Source organism: Kogia breviceps, chromosome 7 (assembly GCF_026419965.1).
Source record: "Kogia breviceps isolate mKogBre1 chromosome 7, mKogBre1 haplotype 1, whole genome shotgun sequence".
In the NCBI taxonomy this organism is placed as follows: domain Eukaryota; kingdom Metazoa; phylum Chordata; class Mammalia; order Artiodactyla; family Physeteridae; genus Kogia; species Kogia breviceps.
Window position 1 is genome coordinate 65,187,483 of NC_081316.1, and position 17,795 is coordinate 65,205,277.

General features: G+C 53.3%; 1 protein-coding gene and 1 pseudogene across 4 annotated transcripts in view; both read left to right on the forward strand.

The window, feature by feature from the left end:
• The window catches only part of GDPD5 (glycerophosphodiester phosphodiesterase domain containing 5), an 89,368-nt gene that overhangs the window by 32,116 nt on the left and 39,457 nt on the right, over positions 1–17,795 (forward strand). For 2 of the 4 annotated variants that reach the window (XM_059070816.2, XM_059070818.2), the window contains exons 2-3: positions 2,366–2,448; positions 14,597–14,773. In XM_059070816.2, the coding sequence (XP_058926799.1) occupies positions 14,657–14,773 (117 nt within the window). In that variant the 5' untranslated portion in view covers positions 2,366–2,448; positions 14,597–14,656. The remainder of the gene's footprint in view (positions 1–2,365; positions 2,449–14,596; positions 14,774–17,795) is intronic. The other 2 variants (XM_059070817.2, XM_067038479.1) reach the window with 1 other exon arrangement.
• Positions 11,718–14,626, forward strand: LOC131760310 (protein SET-like; annotated as a pseudogene).

The following is a 17,795-nucleotide window of genomic DNA, read 5'->3' on the forward strand; positions in this document are numbered from 1 at the left end:
TGCAGCCCCGTGATCCTACGGATGAGGGAATTGAGGCTCAGAGAGGGGCATTGATGTACATAAGATCATACAGCAGAGAAGCCCTCCGGCTGGGTTTCACAATGCAGATGATGGGTGTTGCTTTTGAGTTTCAGGTAAAATCTGAATAGGTGTCACTATGTCCCAAGCAGCTTCCCTTCCTTCACCAGACGCTGTCACCAAGGCACCTGCCCTGGGGAGCTCCTGGGGGTGGGGGTCAGGGGTTCTGCCTGAAGAGCCACTTCCTGTTTGGGGCCAAGCACTTCCTTCAAGTGACTCATAGGCTTCCACTGGCCCCATGCTGGGAAGCCAAGGTGGGGATGGAGACAGGCCCCGGCCACATCCTGCCCTGCCTGGTACCCAGGCTGGGTGACCCTGAGACGGAGCAGTGCCATAGACCGGATGTAGGAGCTGGGCTATGGAAGGAGGATGCTAGACTGTTCTCGCCCAGCCTGGCAGGCAGGGCTCTGAGAGTGCAGGGGAATTGGGGCCACGGTGGGCATGAGGGCAGCGTCCACATCCAGCCACTCCCACACACATCTGGTTTCCAGGGTAGCTGCTGCGCAGGTGGGGGCCGACAGCAGAGCTGGGGAACTTGTGATGCTTTTTCTTCCTTGTAGGGCAGTGAGGTGTGATGGAAAGAGCAGTAGGCTGGGGGTCATGGACTTGAATTTCCCATACCAACTTTCTGGTGACCTTGTCAGTTCCCAGCCACTCTCCGGGCTTCAGTATCCATGTCTGTCTAATGGCAGAGGGCTTGCTGGCTGTGACATGTGGCAAGTTGTTATTGAAGGATTTCCATTAAGAGATTTGTGTTTGAATTCTGGCTCTGCCACCTTGCTGAGTGTGTCCATCTCTCAGAGCCTCCATTAAAAAATTTGAAATAATCATCATCACTTTAAGTGTTTTACATAATTTAATTCTCACATCAACCCTATGGGGTAGGTTTTATTATGATGATTATTGTTTTATACATAAGGAGATTGGGGCACAGAGAGGTTAAGTAACTTGCCCAAGGTCACACAGTAAGAGCCAAGATCCTAACTTAGGCAGTTTGACCCTAGTGTCCATGCCATTAACAACTATGTTCTTGCTACTCAAACTGTGGTCCCTGGACCTGCAGCAAGGTATCACCCAGGAGCTTGTAAAAAAAATGTAGAATCTCAGACCCCAGCCTAGACCTACTGAGTTGGACTGCCTTTTAACAAGATCTCTAGGTGATTTGTTTGAGAAGCCCTGCTCTATTTATATTCCCTCTGTCACTTAGGCCTTAGGATCGTTGTGGGAGATGAAGAATATAAGTGTTTTATAAACTGTAAAGTGCAGTGCATTCAGCGTTCTGCGAGAAACCTGGACACTGGAAGTGGAGGGAGGCAGGGCTGGGGGTGCCCCAGGAGTCCATCTCTCAGTAGCTGGATGTCATTTCCAAGCTTCTGTGAGTCCCCCTCTATCCCCCTCCCATCCAAGGCTGAGTCTTGTTTGCATTTCTTGCTGGTATGTGGCTCCAGGGCCCGATCAGATTGGAGAAAGTTCTCATATCGGAATGGGATTGGGCTGGACACCAGGCCTGAGCCACCCCTGCCCTGGGTCCCACCCTGGCTCTGACTCTGATTCTCTGGGTGACATAGGCCCTGCCAGCCTCAGTGTCCCCTAGTGGGCAATGTGGCGACATCCTCTGCAGCCTGCAGTGCTGACCCAGCACCCCCTTCCCTCTCCCCCTCTCCCCCCCTCCCCAAGGCCTGTCAGTACCATCTCTCCTCCCAGTTCCTGGGCAGGAGGGCTGCCCTGCCAGCTATAGGAGCTGGTGATGGGGGAGGCGGGGCATGAGTCAGAAGTCAGCCACATAATTGCGGTGCCCCAGATCCCTCCTCCAGCCCACCCAGCCCTCCCTCAGCGGCTGCTTTAGAACAGCTGGTTTGGCTTCTGCCTCCAAAGAAGCAGGTCCCTGGGTAGCACAAATGGGCCTCTGCCTCCCAGGAGCCAGGCATAGCCCCAGGTTTCACCCCATGGTGGCTGGGCCTTGGATCATGTTTCTGTGGGCCCTGGTGGGGCAGAGGGGAGTGGTTCAGGCAGCAGGTTGTACTGGGTTTGGGTTTGGGGCTGGTTTGGGGGCAGCATGTGTGGAGGTGCTTGTGTGGGGTCTCACAGCACATGACAGGATCACGTATGTCTCCTTGGCTCTCCCACCGGCTTGGTGGCTTCCCCAGGGCAGGAACTAGATGTGACCCATCCCTGGTCCCCATACCAAGCGCGGGGTGGGCACAGGGTGGGGGCTCACTAAGGGCTGGGTGGGAGGGGAGAAGGCAGGATGGACTGATGTGTAATCTGACTGGATTTGTCCCCTCAGCTCTCCCACTGAAGTGACATCACCACCTCGGTGGACAGGACCCCCCAGGAGCCCAGCTCACAGCCACTGGTGCCTTCTTCCAGGTAAAGGAAAAAGCAAGGAAGGAGGTAGGGGGAAAGGAGTTAGAGGGAAGCTGCAGAGAGCAGCCACTGGGTTCCAGAATGATGTTTGCTCTCTCACGGGAGCTGTACTCTATAGTTCATGGGAAAAGGCAGAAGAAACAAGGATTATTTTTCCATTTTACAAGCAAGAAAAAACAAAAACAGAAACTCTGAGTAGAGTTGTCTCTTGCTTTCTCCAGTGGACTAGGTACTTATCTAAAGCACCTCACACACATTAGCTCATTCAACCCTCACAACAGCTCATGAGGTCGGTGCTATTATTATCCCCACTTTATAGATAAGGAGACTGAGGTCTAGAGGCATTAAGGAACCTGCTCAGTTAGTAAGTGGTAGAACTAGGTTTCAAACTTGGCAGGCTGGCTCTGGGTGCACATTCCTAACCCCTATGATTTAGTGCCTGTCTAGAGCCAGGCATTAAACTAAGTTTTCTTGGACATCAGTTTGGAGGTTTAATGGGCTCCCATTTCCAGAGGAGATTTGTATTTTAAGAGAGAATCCCAGAGTAAGTGATGCTTCAGCCAAAGGAATGAATGGTAAATGGTGGAATTAGAGGCCTTGAATCATGGACTGAGCATGAACCTTCAAGGTTTACTGGACCAGCCAACCCCTGGGACTTTCTTCCTCAGCATTCAGGCAAGGTCGGTTTTTAGAAAGGAAACCTAGAAATCTGAAAGAGGGGAAGAGAAGCTTAGGCCCCAGGTTCTCAGACTTGCCTGAGTGGCAGGGCTGCTGCTCGTCACAAGAACTGTGATGAAGAGAGATAAGTGGCAGTGAGAAAGTCAGTATTCTGTGCTAAACCTGAGGTCATCTTGTACTAGACCTGGAACAGATAGCAGAGGTTTCAACAAATTGTGGGAGAAAATACTTGCGAGCTTTTTTAGTAATTTAATTTTTCCTGTAAATAGGGAAAAGGCTAATAATTATTCAGAGGCAGAATTGGGAACAGGCTCCAAAGTGGCCCTGCAATTGGGTGGTTTAAGAGGCTCTGATGGGTTCTTTCTTTCCTTCCTTTGCACATTTTTTTTTTTTTTTTTTTTTTTTTTTTGCGGTATGCGGGCCTCTCACTGTTGCGGCCTCTCCTGTTGCGGAGCACAGGCTCCAGACGCGCAGGCCCAGAGGCCATGGCTCACGGGCCCAGCCACTCCACGGCATGAGGGATCCTCCCGGACCGGGGCACGAACCCGCATCCCCTGCATCGGCAGGCGGACTCTCAACCACTGCGCCACCAGGGAAGCCCCCTTCCTTTGCACATTTAACCAGCGTTTCTGACTGACATATAAATGGGCGCCTCCTTGGTGCTGGCCCAGTGCAGGAACACAGGTCACCCGTCCAGTGATTCCTCTAGCAGGGACGCGGCCTGGGGTATCGCGTGTCCCTATCACCTGCAGGGTCGCAGATACTGTGGCTCTTCAGAAAGCCTGGGCCAAATGGATCAGAAGTCTCCACCTGGGGAAGCTCTCAGCCTGGTGGCCAAGGCAGACACAGAAGCAGATAATTGCTGTGCACAGAGGCCTATGATCATGTCTCAAGAGCTCTGCCTGGTGATTCGAGCACAAAGGGAAGAAGCAGTGGGCTTCTGTGGGGCGGTCAGGCCAAGCTTTGTCCAGGGTGCATTTGTTAAGATGGTTGGGATTTGGATTGGGGGTGTGGGGGAGGGCTCTTGTGGCAGAGGGCCCAGCATGAGCAAAGGTACGGGGGAGGGGGGAGGCTGGGAGGTGCCGTGTGCTTGGAGCACAGCCGCATGAGGAGGGGCAGGGGCAGGTGAGGCCAGACAGGTAGGTGTGAGGGGAAGGAAGCAGAGAGAGATTCCTAAAATGGCAGAACCTGCTTCTCCCATCCCCAGGGCCTGCCTGGGAAGCCTGTTTGTATAATAACTCTGCTATTTTACATAAATAAATAACATAAATCATTGCTTTCCATTCCCTCAGGGGCTAAAAACTGGGCAGAGAGGAGTTTGCTCAGTGCATGTCTATGCCAGGCTCAGCTTCCTCCTCTCCTCCTCCTCTTCAGGCCCCCCCCCCCCTTCCAGAGGCCCAGGGAGAGGCATCGGAAAAAGCCAGCCTGGTTCCTGTGACTGAATCACTGGGTGCCTGGGAGGGGCTGGGGCATCCACCAGGGGTGAGAGGATGGTGAAAGTCTCTCCCCTGACCAGGCCCCTGGCCTGGCCCTTTGCTCACTCCAGGGAGGACCTGTCAGTGCTGGTGGGCGGAGGGGGTGCTGGGGGCAGGCCACTCCTCTTAGGAGGGCCTGCCTTCTGTCCCTCGTTTAAAGAGGGAACCACTCGGCCCTCCAGGGAGGGAGGGGCCTGTCGAGAGGCGTAGGCAAGCCCGTGCAGGCCACTCTGCCGGGGAACCACCACTAGAGGCTCTGCAGAGGATTTCTGCAGGGAGGGGAGGCTGGATGGAATAGCTCCAGGTCTTTTCTGGTGCTGACACTTGATGACTTTCATATTCTGAAATCCAGGGTTAGTTCTAAGATCCCTGTTGGGTTGTGCCAGGATTCCATGATTGTAAGAGCCCTGGGGGAGGCGATTCTAAGACTCTGGTTTAGAGAATGTGCAGGCTGTTCCTGGTGAGTGCTCAGCCCAAGCTCATAGCCCTGACCTAGGGAAAGAGAGATCCAAAGAGAGGTCCTTTCTGTGCCAAGAGAACCCAAGGGCCCTGGGCAGGGTCCTGAGCCTGATCCCCGTTCAGCCGCAGGTCTGTCCCCCAAGGGCCTTAACCAAGGGTGCAGCTCAGCAAACCTGTCCTGCCCTCCACCAGCCTCAACCTCCTCATCCATAAAATGGGGATCCGGTACTTACCCGTGGAGTTGGGGCCATGCTTCAATGAGACGATGTGTGTGGAGGCTCCTTGTACACTGCAGAGCGCCGTGAGTGTGGTTATAATTGTAGCTGCTGTTGCTGCGATGAGACTGTCTCCTTGGAAGGAAGGGCCACATCGGATTCTCGGTGAATCTCTCTCAGGTCCCAGCAGTGCCTGGCACATAGCAGAGGCTTCTTAAACATACACTGAATGAGTAAATTGGGTATGGAACAGATAATACCAGAGGCCACGGTTCTGAGGAAGCCAGCCCTTCCCAAAGGAGAAGCAGGAAGTGCTCCCTACAGGAGGGCAGCCCGGAGGGACAGAAGGGGACCCACGACTGGGGTGAAGCAAGCCTGCTGGGAATTTCCCCAGAGGAAGAGCAATCAGAAGTCTTCTGGGACAGAAGTGTTGGATAAACAGGAGGCCCTGGAAAGAGATTAACAATGACCCTAATTATGGCATGATTGATTCTTTGACAGCTGCTGTTGAGCCCCAGCCTAAGCCACTGAGTAGCTTTTCCCCCAAAGGATGAGCGGCCATGACGGGGCCACTGGCCCACCAGGCCTCCTTCCCGGCACCTCCTCCCCCAGCCTCTCCCCACCGGCAGCTGCCTCAGTGACAGACTTCCTTCCTCCCTACATCTGCCTATCTTCTCTGCTGATTTCATTAGAATCTAGGGCTTTCTCTGAGGCCCAGAGAAGTGGAGTGACTTGCTCAGGGCCACACAGTGAGATGTAGCAGCCCACATCTCTCAGTTTAAGCCATCTGATGAGGCCCATGCAGCGGGGAATGTAGTGACTTTGAGCATTCCTCAAAAGCTAAGCACAGGAGGCTGTGCTGGAGAGCAGTAGGGTGGGGCCTGGGATCGGATGATCTGGGAGTGGGAGGTCCCAGAATCAGCTCTGTCCCCGCATCTCCAGCCCCAGCTCTGGGGCCAGGGATTTGTTTTGTGGAATTGGGTTTGGTCGATTATTTGGAGAAACAGCCCAGCTGGCAAGCTGCCCGGGGGTGCCCTGCTGCCCCTGGGTCCCCAGAGGGCTGGGAGGCTACTGTTGGAGTAGACACCCCCGTCACAACCAGATGGAACCCACTCGGGGCTTAACTTGCTGCTGGAGCCCTCAGCCCTGGGAGAGGCCCTGCTCACCCTCCCTGCCACCACGCTTTCCCTGTGCTGTCCCCTTACCTAGAGCCCCCTTCTTTCTCCCCATTGTGCTACACATCCTCACTTATTTCTGAGTTCTGTTGACATCCACCCTCTCTAGGAAGCTGCCCTGCAGTGCGGCTAAAGGAAGCACAGGAGTTATGGGTCCAGAAGAGACCCTGACCCAGGCAGGGCTGAGTTCCTGGAGGAGGAGCTGCTGCACTGAGATGAGCAGGAGTTTTCCAGGCCTCAAGGTGGTCAGAGGAGCCCAGAGCTAAGGTGGTTTCACAGGCACACCTGCATTGGGAACAGGGGATGGGTATGCAGTGAGGAAGGACCACAGGGAGGCCCTGGTCTTGCTCCAAGGCCATGTTCCCCGAGCACTGTGGGAAGGAATCCCCACAGCCCTGTGCCTTTTACTCCTTGGGTTTCACTCTAAGTCGAGTTTAGGGTCATCACTGTGAGTTATCCAGGCCGTGACTACCTATACCTTGGTCCCTGTCAAAGATGGTAGAGATACCTGGACAGGGGCAGAGCCCTGGCCTGGGGTTCAGGATGACCAGGCCTCTAACCTCATCACAGGCCTTCCTGCAGCTTTCAACCTCGTCTTGACTGCTCCAGTTGGAGGCGGGCTCCTGACTCCCAGCCATTGGTCCTGGGAATGGAGGGGGCTCTTCCCCACCAGACCAGACACCGACTGGGGTTTGTCCTTCCATCCTCCTTGAGCAACCCCACCTCTGCTTATCTCCTGAGGATGCGGGGAGAGCAGATGGATAAAGGGTTTTTAGAAGCTGAGCGCCGAAAAGGCCCTTGGAGATCATCCGATGTTGTTCACACCGTCCCATGATACAGACGGGAAAGCTGAGACCGGAGGCTTGTGGAGGTCACCCAGCCTGCTGGTGGCTGAGCTCAGCCTCAACTCACCAGCCCCAGGTCTGGGCTGGGGTTGAGGCCCAGTGAGGGTGGCCATGGCCAAGGAGATGGGCCCGGGGTGGGGGTGCAGGGTGGGGGGAAGGGGGAGGGTGTGGCTCCACCTCCACATGTGCTCCCTGTCCTCTTCCCTGGGCCCCAGGAAGGCTGCCAGAGGAGGTCAGGTCTCCTCCGTCCCCCCCCCAGCCCTGCACCCACTGTATGTGGGGGGGTCCTTTTTCCTGCCCAGAGCTCTTGGTCGCACTCCATGCCCCTGCTGCCCTGGTGCCAACCAAAATATTGAACTTGGCCCTTTGAGGTGCAGTTTTCGGTGACACATGCTACAGCTGTCATAGACATGGAAGGCGGTAGAAACGTGGGCAGACAGACCCTCCATCTAGGGCTGGTGCCATGGAAAGACTAGGCTTTAGAGGCAGCCCTGGTTTCAAATCCTCTCTTCTCCATGGTTAGCTGTCTGGCCTCGGGTGAATCGTGTAATCTCTCAGGCCTAGATCTATTGATCCAGCTATCTATTGATCAAGTGATATAGATATTTAAATTAAATACATATGTATTTAATTAATAGATGATTTTTTTGGTGACAGTTTTAGAAAAATTGATCGGAAAATACAGAGTTCCTACATACTCTCCTTCCCCTACCCCACGGTTTTCCCTACTATTAACGTCTTATCTTAGGGGAGTATGCTTGCTATAATTGATGAGCCAGTGTTGCTACAATATTATTAACTGAAGTCCATAGTCTACATTAGGGTTCACTCTTTGTGTTATATATTCTGTGGGGTTTGACAAATGTATAATGACATGTATCCATCATTACAGTATCATACAGAATAGTTTCACTGCCCTAAAAATCCCCTGTGCTCTCCACCTCCAACCCCTGGCCACCTCTGATCTTTTTACCACTTCTTGGTTTTACCTTTTCCAGAATGTCATATGGTGAAATCATACAGTATGCAGCCTTTTCCCATTGGCTTCTGTCACTTAGCAATATGCTTTTGAGGTCCCTTCATGTATTTTTATGGCTTGATAGCTCATTTCTTTTTACTGCTGAGTAATATTCCATTGTCTGGATGGACCCCAGTTTGTTCCTCCATCCACCTGGGGCCCATATTTCTAACCTGTAAAAGAAGACTGTCAAACTCTACTTTGGACAGCTGTCATCAGGAGGTGACACAGGTGCAGTGCTCAGCATGGTACCCCACAAGCTCCCACACCACCTTCTGTAACTAGCTTCCTTCACTTAGCATAATGTTTTCAAGAGTCATTCACATTGTAGCATAGCATGTGTCAGTGTTTTATTCCTTTTGATTGCAGCTTGGGTCCTTTTTGTGTCGTTCCATCTAGTGCCCATTCCTCAGAGAGGTAAAGTAAGTCTCCAAGGTCACACACAGCAAGTCAGTTGAAGGAGACCAGGCTGCAATCCAGGCACTGACACCTGGCCTGAGACTCTTTCCACTCTCAGGAAAGGGAGCAGGCCTGGGGCCTGAGGCAGCGGGGTCTGGGGGCAGTGAGGGCCAGGCAACCTGCCAGTCAGGGGAGGGTCGAGGAGCCGGGAAGTGGGTGAGGTGCGTTCCCAGGGTGTAAGGATGGGCGAGGCCCCTGGAGGTGTATGCCCACCCCCAGCATCCTTCGCCCACTCCATAGCGGACCCTCACTCTGTCTCTCTCCTGACTCCCTCCTGAAGCCCCTTCCCTGTGCAAACAGGAGGCTGTGGAATTTCGGGGCAGGGACCAGGACTTCAGACAGAAAATGAGACTTTGGGCTGAGGAGGGCCCTCAAACATCGGGCTAAGAGGTGAGGGCTTTCTCTTGTCCCAGAGCCAGCAGGGGCTCCAGGCTGGGGATTTCTTTGGAACTTGGCTGATATCAGCTGCTCTGGGAGGTGGCTTGGAGGAGTCAACTGATGCTAAGTGATGCCATTAGCCCTGGCAGGAGGGCGGCGGCTGGGGAGAATCTGGTCTCTGGGGGCTTGTCCTGACCGCTCAGGGTGTGGGCTGCAGGAACTTCTGGGCCTTCTCGGAAGTGTGGTCCAGGACGCCCCCAGGGCTGCCTCCCCTTGCTACCCGGTGCTGGCCACTGGGGAAGTGGGAATAACTCAGGCTGTCCCCTGGGGGAGCAGGCATGTCAGCGGTGCTCCCACAGGCTGCCCAGGAAGAAGGAGGGATGCCGGGAGCCCTCTAACCAAATCTGGGGCTCAGGGGAGGCTCCCCAGAGGAGGTAACATCTGAGCAAAGACTCGAAGGATCAGGAGGTGTTAGCCAGATGAAGGGACAGCAGGTTCTGGAGTGGTGAGGCTAGAGGAGCCAGATCCTGGTCATTTATTTGTCTGCTAAAAACTCACTCTGACTGCAGGTGAGACCTTGGATTGGCAGGGCAAGGCCCACCGCAGCGATTCCCCATCCAGGGGAGAGGTGAGACTGGGCCACTGCCCTGGCAATGGCCAAGGGGGTGCTGAGGAAAGGGTCTTGAGGGATGTTAGAGGCGTGTTGGGGGTGATGAGGAGGTCACTGTGCCCATGCTGGGTCTGGGTGACCCCCCTGGAGACAGAAAGGAGCCGCTGGCTATCTTGATGGCCCCAGGAGAACATGCAGAGGAAGAAAAAGAGGTTTGCCTCTCAAAAGATGCCCCTGCAGTTCTGAATAGTGTGAAAATTCATGGTGGGGGGAGGGGAATAGTTCCAAGAACCACAGTCAGCTGAGTCCCCCGCTGGCCAGAGGCCTGGTGCAGGCAGCTCTACTTCCCTCTTTTCCAGATTTGAAATGGAAATTCCATTCCTGGGTGGGTTGTAATGCTCATTCATGGGGGGTGGGGGAGCAGAGGACACATGGGAATCAGTCCCAGGGTGGGGGGGGGGGTCCTGGGAAAGGAATGGGAGGGCAGGGCCCCTGCTTGCAGAATGCCCACCTGCCATGCCTCAGTCACTGCAACCATGTGTCCTCCTGGCACTGCTGCCCCTCCCCCAACCCCCAGTCATCTGACCTTTTTTGGAAGTCAAGACAAAAGCTGAAACCAAGGCTCAGGGAAGAGCCCTTAGTGGCTCTAGCTACAGGGCAAGTCATTGACCAAGGCAGGGTGAATGGAGGGCCCTTTCTACATATTAGCTGCTTCCTCCCTTCCGGAGGTGGGGGGAGTAGGAGCAGGTGTTGTGGCCCACCTGACAGCAGAGACCCTCATCTGGGGGTGCACAGCGTGAGACATGGTCCCTGACTGTGGACTCGCCTTCTACCTCCTCTGGAAGGCTGTGAATGTGGGAGTACATATGTGAGCACACACTCCTTCCATTTTTTTTTTTTTTTAATTTAAATTTTTTTTTTTTTGGCCACGCTGTTCAGCATGTGGGATCTTAGTTCCCAGCTTAGAGACAGAACCCAGGCCCTTGGCTGTGAAAGTGCCAAGTCCTAACCACTGGACCACCAGGGAGTTCCCCACACATTCCTCCTAGAGAGGAGTAAAGCTGAGAGGATCCCCTACCTGCTGACCCCACCTCCGACTCTCCAACCCCATGGGTGCTAAGCTGACTGCAGCAGCATCCCCATCCTATACCGTCCCCCAAGCCCTGGGCTCGGCTCGGCTCCGAGAGCCCCCAGCAGCTGCACCATGGCCACATGCCTCTGCAGGGAGCCATGGGCACAGAGGCTGCACCAGACGATTCCCAGCAATTAGGAGGCTCCAGGTCCGTCACTGTGCCCAGCAAGCTCCTAATGCATCTCCGTACTCGGACAGGAGGCTGTAATCCCTGTGCTGAGGTTAGCACTTGGAGAGTGGGGGGAGATAGGGGGTTCTAGGCAGAGGCCCTGAGCAAGGCCCAGACGTGGAAGTAGTTGGTGGGCCTGAAGCCCAGTGCCCCTATGGTGTGGCCTCTGGGGTGTTAGAGACGGGAGCTCATCCTACAGGCCTCAGCTCAGCACTGCCTCTGGGAAGCATGCCCTGACCTTCCCTGTACCTGTTAAGTGCCCACAGCACCCTTTCCCTTCTCAACCGTATGCTGTACTTAACAATACCGGTTCAGGAGCCATGGTGGCCCCGTGGTTGCAGGGTCAGCAGAATTTCCCTATAAAGGGCTGGGCAGTAAGTATTTTAGGCTTTGTGAACCATATGGTCTCTGTCATAACTCTGCAGTTATACTTAAAGCAGCCATAGACAATACATAAATGAGTGAGTGGGCCTGCGTCCAATAAACCTTTATTTACAGACTCTGAAATTTGACTCTCGTATAATTTTCACAGATCAAAACATTTTTGTTTTGGTTTTCTCCCCCCAACTACTTAAAAAATGTAAAAACCATTCTTAGCTTGTGGGCTATACAAAAACACGTGGCTGGAGTTCTCAGAGCTCCTGGTACAAGCTTCTTCCCTTGGGTGGATTCTTGGCTTTTCTCCCAGCATGGCCCCCAAACACCAGTCTTCACTTCCACCCCAAGCAAAGAAACCGAAGAAACCGAGACTGACTCCTGCCTCCAGGCCAGAGGAAACGTCTGCTTCTCCGAACTTGCCGAAGGAAGAAAAGGAACAGCAAGAAGCAATTCAGAAGTACAAAATGAAACAGACAGACTTAATGAACAAGCCAGTGAGGAGATTTTGAAAGTAGAACAGAAATATAACAAACTCCGCCAACCATTTTTTCAGTAGAGGTCGGAACTGATTGCCAAAATCCCAGATTTTGGGGTAACAGCATTTGTTAACCATCCACAAGTGTCTGTACTCCTTGGGGAGGAGAATGAAGAGGTGCTGCATTATTTGACAAGAGTCGAAGTGACAGTATTTGAAGATATTAAATCAGGTTACAGAATAGATTTTTATTTTGATGAAAACCCTTCGAAAATAAAGTTCTCTCCGAAGAATTTCATCTGAATGAGAGTGGTGATCCATCTTCAAAGTCCACTGAAATCAAAAGGAAATCCTGAAAGGATTTGACAAAACGTTCAAGTCAAACGCAGAATAAAGCCAGCAGGAAGAGACAGCATGAGGAGCCAGAGAGCTTCTTCACCTGGTTTACTGATCATTCTGATGCAGGTGCAGATGAGTTAGGAGAGGTCCTCAAAGATGTTATTTGGCCAAATCCATTACAGTACTACTTGATTCCGGACATGGATGATGAGGAAGGGGAAGGAGAAGAAGATGATGATGAAGAAGAAGAAGGACTGGAAGATCTTGATGAAGGAGGGGATGAGGATGAAGGTGAAGAAGATGATGATGACGAGGAGGAAGGAGAGGAAGATGAAGGAGAAGATGACGAATGGAGCACTGATGGATTCCAACCTTCCTTTTGTAATTTTCTCCAGTCCCTGGGAGCAAGTTGCAGTCTTCTTTTTTTCTTTTTTCTCCTCCTCTTGTCGCCCTGTTTTTGAGGTCTCTTTTCTCCTTTATAGCATGGCTCACAACTTATTTGGGGGGAAATACCTTGAGCAGAATTCAGTGGGAAAAGAATCTCTACCCCTTTCGCTTCCAAATTCATTTTTATCCCTTCCTGTCTCAACAAAAACTTTATGGAATCAACACCACCATGCTCTGTGGGAAAAAAGAAAAACCTTCTGCTCCCTTAGCTCTGCTGGAAGCTGGAGGGTGCTAGGCCCCTGTGTAGTAGTGCATAGAATTCTAGCTTTTTTCCTCCTTTCTCTGTATATTGGGCTCAGAGATTACACTGTGTCTCTATGTGAATATGGACAGTTAGCATTTACCAACATGTATCTGTCTACTTTCTCTTGTTTAAAAAAAGAAAAAAAAACTTTAAAAAATGGGGTTATAGAAGGTCAGCAAAGGATGGGTTTGAGATGTTTGGGTGGGTTAAGTGGGCATTTTGACAACATGGCTTCTCCTTTGGCATGTTTAATTGTGATGTTTAATGGACGTCCTTGCAGTTTAAGATGACACTTTTAAAATAAAATTCTCTCCTAATGATGACTTGAGCCCTGCCACTCGATGGGAGAAGCAGCAGAACCTGTAGGATCTTATTTGCAGTTGACATTCTCTATTGTAATTTTGTTCCTGTTTATTTATTTATTTTTGGCTGAGTTGGGTCTTCGTTGCTGTGCGCGGGCTTTCTCTAGTTGCGGCGAGCAGTGGCTTCTCTTGTTGCAGAGCACGGGCTCTAGAGCGCAGGCTCAGTAGTTGTGGCGCACGGGCTTAGTTGCTCAGCGGCAGGTGGGATCTTCCCAGGCCAGGGCTTGAACCCGTGTCCCCTGAATTGGCAGGCGGATTCTTAACCACTGCGCCGCCAGGGAAGCCCCGTTCCCGTTTATTTTTAAAATTGTTCTTTTTGTTTCACTGGAAAGGGAAGATGATGCTCAGTTTTAAACCTTAAAATTATACAAGTTGCTTTGTTACAATAAAACTAAATGTGTACACACACACACACACACACACACACACACACACACACACACACACACAATATGTGGCTGGTTGGATTTGGCTATGAGTTATAGTTTGCCAACCCCTGGGTTAGAACAAGGAGCCAGACTGCCAGGCTCTGCTATGTGACCTTTGACAAATGGCTAAACATTTCTGTGCTTCAGAATTCTCATCTGTAAAATGGGGATGATAATGATAACACTTGGAGAAAGTAAAATTGTGCAACAGCTTTGGAAAACAGCTTTTGGCAGTTCTTCAAAAAGTTAAACAGAGAGTTACCATATGACCCAGCAACCCCATCCCAAAGTATGTACTCAAGGGAAATGAAAATATACATTCACACAATAACTTGTTCACAGCAGAGTTATTCATAACAACCAAAAAGTGGTAACAACCCGTGTCTACCAACTGATGAGTGGATAAAATGGTATATCTATACAATCAAATAATTTTCAGTCATAATAAGAAATGCAGTACTGATTCATGCTATAACATGGATGAACCTTGAAAACATTAAGTGAAAAAAGCAAGACACACAAGACCATATATCATATGATTCCATTTATGTGAAATGTCCAGAATGGGCAAATCCGTGGAGACAGAAAGTAGGTTAGGTTGCTTGGGGCTGGGGGGTGGGAGTGGGGGAGTGACTGCTAATAGGTATGCGGATTTTTGTTGGATGATTAGGTCATGGGTGGGTGGCAGGGGACAGTCCTAGGGGACTTGCAAGGATGGGCCTCTGACTCCGAGAGAGACAAGGACCCGTGGCAGGGCTCTGAGCAGAGGCTGACCCTCCCTGACCTAGACAACAGTGACACCTGCTGTGCTGGGGCCAAGTCCCAACCCCTCCCCTGCCTCACAGTACTTTGTTTCCTCCCCCAGGACCAGCCGGGGGCCTCCATGGGCGCCTGAGGGCAGGGCGCCAGGGCCGCGGGCACGAGCATGGTGAGACACCAGCCCCTGCAGTACTATGAGCCGCAGCTCTGCCTCTCCTGCCTCACGGGCATCTACGGCTGCCGCTGGAAGCGCTACCAGCGCTCTCACGATGACACCACACCGGTGAGCTGTGCTGGGATGGGGCCAAAGGACCCAGGGAGCCCCAGGGCCTGGGGGAGGGGTCTCATCTCCGACACCCTGCTGTGTGGCTCTGGACAGGCCAATGCCCTTTCTGGGTTTCAGTTTCTCCTTCTGTAAAATGGGCCTATGGAAATTCCTGGATCTACCTGACTAGGTGGGCAAGGAACATGGGTGTAGCCAATTGTTGACTCCCCTCTGACAGTGTGGGGTGTGGGCTGCTCTTCAGATCTGGGCAGGGAGGGCTGCTCCAAGAGGGTGGGGTCCCCCAAGGTGAGCAGAAGTTCTCAGCTTCCTGGCAGATCCTGATGGGCAGGTAAGCAGATGGGTGGCTCTTCAAGGGGAGGGTGAAGAGCTGGGCCAGGCCATCCTGGAGCCTGGGAGCTGGCAGGGCCATGGCCTGGCACCAGGGCGCAGTCACCTGAGCCACAAGCCTGCCAGGGCTGGCAGCAGGTGCTCAGCTGGATAAAGAAAGCCTCCCTTAGTGTCCGGCTCCCCAAGCCACACCCCACGCCACACTTCCGTCCCTGGGGCACCATCAGCTAGTGGATCTAGTTTCTTCTCTGGAGGAACCCAATTCCTTTCGGAGGGAACGGAGAGAGAGATAAATGGTGTTTATCTAAAAGCTTTGCTGCCTGGAAAACAACTTTCTCCTCCCTCCTGCTTGTCTGAACCAAGAGGCCAGCCTCCAAATTCAGGCAGCCCCAAAACAGGCTGGAGTGGCCAGGGGTGGAGGTCAGAGGCCAAGCATCACCAGACTATCTGGATGTGGAGGTTGGAGAAGCTTGTCCACCTCCCTGCCCTCCTTCTCTGCCTGTGCTGGTAGGGACAGAGGGACAGAGCACTCGACTGAGTCGGGAGCCTGTTCTCATGACCCCCAAATGGTAAGAAGCAGGTACCACCTGTGGGTGCCTGGCCTGATTCATTGCCGTGTACCTACTCTAGCACACAGGAGGCAACATGCCCAACTGAGGCAAGGGAGAGGAGGGGCCTGCCTGCCCAGGGCAGCCTGTCCGTCCTATGTGCTGTGCTCCGAGCTCCATCCTCTCCTGAGACAGTGGAAGGAAATCAGCAGGGCCTCCATGTGTCAGGAGGGCAGGAGCTTGCAGTCCTCTGGCACCCAGGTGTCTGTCTGTGTGCCAGGCACTGAGCTGAGCACTGACACGCGGCCACCCCTGTTGCTCCCAAGCCCGTGAGCTAGATGTCATCGCCACCGCTTCACATGCGGAAACAGAAGCCAGGGACGTCCGTGACAAGGACAAGGTCATGCAGCTAGACAGGGGCAGAGCTCGGATCTGGCCCTGCATGGTGTCCAGCACTCTTGGTGGGAGTGGGATGGGAAGACAGCTGAGGCTGAGGAAGGGAGGAGAAGGATGGCTGAGCTCCCAAGCAGGAAGCCCTTGGCCGTCGGAAGAGACACTGGAGGAAGGCGGATCTCTCCCAGGGCACCTCATACCTCTTGGTGGGCCCAGGGCCAGCCAGTCCCAGGCTGTGGAGTCAGGAAGTGACGGGTCTAGGCTGTGGCCCGCCCAGGGCCCAGGCTGGAGGAAGTGGTGGGCTGAGGCCAGTTTTGAGTTGACTGGGAGCCCAAGCAGCGTAGGCTCTGCAAATGCCAAGGCCTGAGGTGCCAGGTATGGGGCAATGGCTGGAGGCTGCAGACCACAAGGCTGGGAGAGGCTGGGAGATGGGAAAGGGTTTTTGCAGCAACTCTGGGTGGCAGGGCCTCTTCAGAAAGGGCTGAGCTCACCTCAGGCAACCCGTACCTCCCAGCTGAGGATGAGCGGGAGCCCCACCCTGGCCCTTAACTCAGCTCCACTCCTGCTTCCCCTCCCACTTCCTGGGTTCCAGCCTCCGCGGCCTTACCCTTCTCTCCCTGGCTCTCCTCTCTTCTCTTTTCTCTCCCCAGACACCTGGGCCAGAACCATGATTTGGGGGCTGGGCTCCTGGCCTGACACAGTGAAGGCAACAGCAATCTGGTGTCTCAAAGTCAGGGCTGGTGCAGAGAAGCTGCTCTGTAAATTTTGCTGAACAAATAGAGGCCCAGAGTGAGCTCTGGGAGCGCAGGTTGGGGAGCGAAAGGAGAGCCCCTCGGGCCTGGAGGGTGGAGGAGAGGCCTCGGCCAGGGGGAGCGGGCCCAGCTTTGGGCCTGTGCCTTTCCTCATCCCCACCTTCCCCTCCTCCTTTGGGCATCCCCTTACCCCTCCAACCCCCCCTGGCCCCCACCAGGCACTGCCTCCCTTCAGGACCTCTTGGGTGAGCCTCTTGTGTCTCCCAAGTCAGGGAAGCCTAGGGTCAAGTTCTTCAGTGAAGCTGAACGTCTCTGGGCCTCTTCTGTGCAGTGAGGTGACACACAAGTGGTGAGTCACAAGCAGCACTCATCCTCAGGCTGGGAATGAAGTGTGAGAGTAACAGCTAATGTTTATTGAGCACCCGTAGTATGCAGGGAGCTTACGGCTTACAGGCATTGCCCTGTTGATTGTTCTAACACCCTGTTGGGGCATATTTAATTGTTATACCCTGTTTATGGATGGGGAAATCAAGGCCTGAAGTCCAGTCCGTGATAGATTTGCAGCAAGAGAGTCAGGAAGTTGGAGGCTGCTGGGAAGACAGGCGGGTTTTAAGTCTGGGTGTGTTTATTTATTTATTTATTTTAAATTAATTAATTAATTTTGGGGGCGGCATTGGGTCTTCGTTGCTGCGCGCAGGCTTTCTCTCGTTGTGGCAAGCCGGGGCTACTCTTCGTTGCGGTGCACGGACTTCTCATTGCGGTGGCTTCTCTTGTTGTGGAACATGGGCTCTAGGTGTGCGGGCTTCAGTAGTTGTGGCACGTGGGCTCAGTAGTTGTGGCTCACGGGCTCTAGAGCGCAGGCTCAGTAGTTGTGGCAGACGGGCTTAGTTGCTCTGCGGCATGTGGGCTCTTCCCAGGCCAGGGCTCAAACCCGTGTCCCCAGCATTGGCAGCCAGATTCTTAACCACTGAGCCACCAGGGAAGCCCCAAGTCTGGGTG